Source organism: Rhinopithecus bieti, unplaced genomic scaffold (genome assembly GCF_001698545.2).
Source record: "Rhinopithecus bieti isolate Rb0 unplaced genomic scaffold, ASM169854v2 scaffold_57691, whole genome shotgun sequence".
Classification (NCBI taxonomy): domain Eukaryota; kingdom Metazoa; phylum Chordata; class Mammalia; order Primates; family Cercopithecidae; genus Rhinopithecus; species Rhinopithecus bieti.
The window spans coordinates 3,675,212-3,681,300 of NW_016824383.1; the positions used below are offsets into that span (position 1 = coordinate 3,675,212).

At 43.2% G+C, this 6,089-nt stretch overlaps 1 protein-coding gene across 6 annotated transcripts in view; it reads right to left on the reverse strand.

Annotated features, from left to right (window-relative positions):
• TBCE (tubulin folding cofactor E) overlaps positions 1 to 6,089 on the reverse strand; it is a 94,835-nt gene that overhangs the window by 1,214 nt on the left and 87,532 nt on the right. For 5 of the 6 annotated variants that reach the window (XM_017862253.1, XM_017862252.1, XM_017862250.1 and 2 more), the window contains one exon: positions 5,557 to 5,616. In XM_017862253.1, the coding sequence (XP_017717742.1) occupies positions 5,557 to 5,616 (60 nt within the window). Of the gene's footprint in view, positions 1 to 3,596; positions 3,713 to 5,556; positions 5,617 to 6,089 lie in introns of all 6 variants that reach the window. The other variant, XM_017862251.1, reaches the window with a different exon arrangement.

Sequence of the window (6,089 nt, forward strand, 5' to 3'; positions counted from 1 at the left end):
TTGAGACCGTCTCGCTCTGTTGCCCAGGCTGGAGTGCAATGGTGCAATCTCAGCTCACTGCAACCTCCGCTTCCCGGGTTCAAATGATTCTCCTGCCTCAGCCTTCCGAGTAGCTGGTACCCGTCACCACACCCAGCTAACTTTGGTATTTTGTGTTTTTTTTTTTGAAACGGAGTTTTGCTCTGTCGCCCAGGCTGGAGTGCGGTGGCGCAATCTCGGCTCACTGCAAGCTCCGCCTCCCGGGTTCCCGCCATTCTCCTGCCTCAGCCTCCCGAGTAGCTGGGACTACAGGCGCCGCCACCTCGCCCGGCTAGTTTTTTGTATTTTAGTAGAGACGGGGTTTCACTGTGTTAGCCAGGATGGTCTCGATCTCCTGACCTCGTGATCCGCCCGTCTCGGCCTCCCAAAGTGCTGGGATTACAGGCTTGAGCCACCGCGCCCGGCCAACTTTGGTATTTTTAGTAGAGACGGGGTTTCACCATGTTGGCCAGGCTGGTCTCAAACTCCTGACCTCGTGATCCACCCTGGCCTCCCAAAGTGCTGGGATTACAGGCGTGAGCCCAGGGCCTGGGCGTATCTGTCATTTTACCCAAGTCACTTTACCCAAGTAAGTAAGTAAGTAGGGGAAAGCCTGAGTCTTTGTACCACGTGTTCATTTGGGGAACTGTGGGAAACGGAGCCAACGGACCTAAGTGCCCTTTGACAGTGAGTTTCATACCATTTCAGTAGGTGTATTTCTTTCTTAATCTGAATAAACCAGAATGATACTCTCAGCACAGAATAATAATGGGAGTGAGTCATTAACATTTTCTTTTTAAACCTTTGTGATGACTTCCTTATGAATTACTGAACAAACACTGGAATGGGACTCAGGTATCCTGAGGACATCTCTCAACTCTGGCCTTAGTTCCTCCTCTGTAAAAGGAGGGTGTCGACTAAATGGTCTACAAAGTCCCTTCCAGCGCCACCATTCTGTAATTATGTCATGTGTAAACTGTGTTAAACATACACAAGTGACTGCCAGGCATGGGAATGTAACTTCCGAGTCTACACTTTGGCTTGTTCAGAATACACTATGAACTTCTTTCCAAAGATGGGTTGTGGTAAATAGTGGATATTTTGATTATGAGAAACAGAGTTTCCTTGAAGCTTTAGCTGGAGATACAGCAATAGTGTGGTGTTCCTACAAATATCACAGTGTATTCAAACATATTTTCTATCAAAATCATTTTGTAAAAGCTGTGTGTTTTATGCAACTTGTGATAATAAATTATCTTTATTTTAGAATAAAACTGGCCTTTTGTATGTATTGAATACGGTTAATAGAATGTATAATTTTAATTAACAAAATTTGCTCTTTCATGTGTGAATATGTGATAGTCGAGTCCTTTCAAAAGATTTAGATGGACTGGCTTTCATTGTTGGAGCCTGGTTGAGAAGGGGTTAACTGCTGCACACCAGTGGGAAATGACATACTCCTAACATGTGACAGAAACAGAAAGTTTGGTCATAAAACAATTCTAATAAGAAATCTGCCTGGCCTGCTCACACCTGTAACCCCAGCACTTTGGGAGGCAGAGGGATCAGAGCCCAGGAATTCGAGAGCAGCCTGGGCAACATGAGGATACCCCATCTCTACAAAAAATAATAAATTAGCCAAGCATAACAATGTACGCTCTACTCCCAGCTACTTGGGAGGATCACTGGCGCACAGGAGGTCAAGGCTACAGTGAGCCATGATCGCGCCTGTACTCCATCCAGCCTGGGTAACAAAGTGAGCCTTGTCTCAAAAAAAAATCTGCCTACTCATACCGGTTCTATAGAAGAAAGTAGCAATTTGTATGTAATAAATAGCATTACCATTTTTAGTATACTAACATGACTGTCTTAACATTCAGAGAATATGGAAATAGCTAATTATTTCTTTTTACCTGCCTATGACCAATGTTAAAAATTTGAGAGGTTTACCTCTAGGCCTTTTTTTTTCTCTGTTCATATAAGGATGTATATAGGTTTTAAGCCAGGCGCAGTGGCTCACACCTGTAATCCCAACACTTTGGGAGGCTGAGGTGGGCAGATCACCAGAGGTCAGGAGTTTGAGACCAGCCTGGCCAACATGGAGAAACCCTGTCTACTAAAAATACAAAAATTAGCCGGGCGTGGTGGCGGGCGCCTGTTAACCCAGCTACTTGGGAAGCTGAGGCAGGGAGAGTTGCTTGAACCTGGAAGGCAGAGTTTGCAGTGAGCCAAGATCATGCCACTGCACTCTAGCTTGGGTGACAGAATGAGACTCCGTCTCAAAAAAAAAAAAAAAGGATGTATAGGTTTTATAATATATTGACCTGCTACATTTATATTTATGACATGATGGTATAGCTTTCCATGCCAATTCCATGCCATGTCCTCTAGACATACACTGCCCAATATAGCAGCCACATGTGGTACTGAGCACCTGGAATGCGGCGAGTATGACTGAAGAACTGAATTTATTTTATTTTAATGAATTTAACTAGCCACATGTGGTTATTGCGGTCACACTGGACAGCGCAGCTCCAGACCTGCTTCATTCTCCTCAGTGACACATGACAGTACCTTGTGTGCTGTGTGGTTCTACCAGAGCTTATTCCCCCACTGGCAAGTATTTAGATTCTTATTATCTTTACCATCACAAATGCTGCAAGACACAATGCTTGGTCAGAGCATATGTGTATTTTTAACTTTGTATAGTAATTCCCACATGACTTTACAAAAAAGGTATACTGCTTTTTCATGCCAGCCAGTATTATTTTAATTTTGCTAATCTAATGGATAAAAAAAATAATATTGCTTTTTTTTTTTTTTAATTTTAGACAGGGCCTCACTCTGTCACCCAGGCCAGATTGCAGTGGCTCAATCACAGCTCACTGTGGCCTCAACTTCCTGGGCTCAAACCATCCTCCCACCTCAGCTGCCCAAGTAGCTGGGACTACAGGCATGCACCACCACACCCAGCTAATTTTTGTATTTATTTATTTTTGTAGAGACGGGGTTTCTCCATGTTGTTCAGGCTGGTCTCGAACTCCTGGGCTCAAGCAATTTGCCCACCTTGGCCTCCCGAAGTGCTAGGATTACAGGTGTAAGCCACCATACCTGGCTATTACTTTTCTTTTTAGAAGACGTTTACCTATGGTGGTGGTTACATATTCGCAGCATGTGGCATAAGAATTAGTATTAAGAACCTTTGTATGAGTGAGTTGAGTGAGTGCACAGTTGAGGAACAGAAAAGCAAATAAAAAAGGGGGAAAAAAGAACCCTTGTAATCTGCTGGCTTACTGCTGAGTTTATAGAGTATAGGACTCAGACTCTGAACAGTTGACAGTAGTACTTCCTACATATAATTTCTATGGATAGTCGAATCTCTGCAGCTCTACCTGAAGATTAATAAAAACAGCATGAATGCAGTGAGTGTTCCCAAAATGGCTAACTGAATCTCAGAAGACCTGGGATACCAGTCAGGTGTACAGTGTGGAAGTAGAGAAGGGTAAGGTGGCACTGTCACCCCCAGCCAAGGGCTGCATTCAGGCATATGCCCAGATGACAGGACTTGCCAGGTCTACCTCAGTGCCTTCCACAGGAAGACTGCAGAGGAAAGCTTAACGAAGCAGGTCTGATGACAATATTCTTGAGCAAACACTCCATAGTGGTGACATTCCCATTAATTGATTTGATGTATCTGCAAAGGCAAAAGGAAACACGCAAAGACATCGAAGGCCACAAACATTCACAGGAAGTCCTGGCCCTCCAGGCGCGGCAGCTCACACCTGTGATCCCAGCACTTTGGGAGGTGATGATAGGAGAACAGCTTGAGCTCAGGAGTTTGAGGCCAGCCTTAGCAACATAGCGAGGCTTCATCTCTACTAAAAAGCAAAAAAATAGCAGGGTGTGGTGGTTCATGCCTATAGTCCCAGCTACTCAAGAGGCGGAGGTGGGAGGATCACTTGAGCCCGGGATCAAGGTGATGGAGCCTGCAGTGAGCCGAGATGGCACCACTGCACTCCAGCCTGAGTGACAGCCAGACCCCGTCTGAAAAACAATAAAAAAAAAAAAAAAAAACAGTCCTGGCCCTCTTTGACTAGTCTGTGTCCACCAGGGCCTTTACTGGCAGTATTTTAAGTTTGAAAACAGAATAATGAAGGGGGAAATCACTAATTCTAATCCATTATATAGCAGTACCCAGATTACGTATTACAGGAGTAGAAACTAGATTGTGAATAAATAAAAATGGAGACGTTCTGGTAAATTAACACTAAATGGATGGTTATCAATCAGAAAGCTGCTTCTCTGAACACAAGTAAAGCCTTCTTTATATAAGCAACACCACGATAAGCTTGCTTTATCTGATAGAAACGAATTTAACAATCAATGGGAATTTACTGCACTGACGGGCAAACAAACCCAGTGTACTAGAGTCATTAAGCTGATGTGTATTTCATTTATTTAAATCCTCACTGCTCTAAATTTACCGTTTATATTTTAGCAGTTAGCTATGAGTCAAGTTTAATCTTGAGAATTCACAGTATCATGGCAAACTCAAAAATAGACTATAATTTCATTTTTATTTTGAGTGAAAGTTTAAGGTAAGTTATGTGGATCTAATTTATTGACACAAGCATATTTATTTTCCAAATAAAAGTAATTCAGTTCCAGTAGCACTTTTTTTTTTTTTAAGTTCTAAGGTAGTTTTCCCAAAACCATTTCAGGGTGTCCATTAAAAGAGCATCTACAAATTGTTTTTGCAGGGACTCCTGATCCGTCAGGAGCGGAAGTAGAAAGTAAGCAAAGTCACAAACCTCCCATAAGAATTCAGTTCACCAGGACACAACTCCTCTCTTATGAAGGGATGAGAAGCAGACCCCAAACCCAGTGTCACAGTCTCCCTGGAAACAGCAACAGGCTTGGGGAATGCTTCTGAAAGTCTATGCCATTCAAGATCTCAGGCTTTTGGTTAAAAATACAATTTATGCCAACTGCAGTGGCTCATGCCTATAACCCCATCACTTCGGGAGACTGAGGCAGGCGGATGGCTTTGAGCTCAGGAATTCGAGACCAGCCTGGACAACATGGCGAAACCCATCTCTACAAAAATTAGCCGGGCGTTAGTGGCTCACACCTGTAGTCCCAGCTACATGGAGGCCGAGGCTGGAGAAATGCTTGAGCCCAGGAAGCAGAGGCTGCTGTGGGCTGAGATGGTGCCACTGCACTCCAGCCTGGGTGACAGAGGCCTTGTCTCAAACTAAAATTGTGTGTGTGTGTGTGTGTGTGTAATTATATGCAGGGGCTTCCAATGTTAACAAAACTGCTTTCAGCTGATAAAGTTATGGGAGACCTGAACTTCTGGGGGCATGGGGGAGTGACATTAGCATGATTGATTGTATTTTAGAATATGAAAGACTAATGAAAACCTCTAAGCTCTGAGGTCCACACTTTGAGACATGAGTTAAAGGTTTTAATTTTAGCTGACTCATGCCTAGGCTGATGATTCAGAGTTTAAGGAAAAGACAGGCTCATTTTTCTTACCCGGCAGTTGTTTCTCTAGGACTTTCTGATCAAGTTGATCAGGGTATTTTATCTTCAGTGCTTTAAGAGAAACAAAGAAAAAGACTAATTGATATCTACTATTATATGGATTTAAATTATCCACACACATCAACAGATGGCCAAATGATAGAGCTATTCAGTGCAAATTGGCAGGTCTAATCAATGTTTAAAACCCTTCCATGAACTGCTAACAACAACAAAAATAGCTGGACACCACTCTCCCTTTTCCCTGCTTACTGCTGCTTTCCTGATCCCTTTTCCCTGCTTAGTGCTTCTTTCCTGACAGCTTGGACAGGTTTTCAAGTCATAAATTCACAAATCACAATTTGGTTCACAACTCCATTACCTCCCACATTTATAACACTATTAAATGAGTTTAAAACATAGGAGTTGCAAAAATGTATAAAGAATTTAGATATGTTTTAAAGAATTCATTTCTTGCCGGGCGCGGTGGCTCAAGCCTGTAATCCCAGCACTTTGGGAGGCCGAGACGGGCGGATCACGAGGTCAGG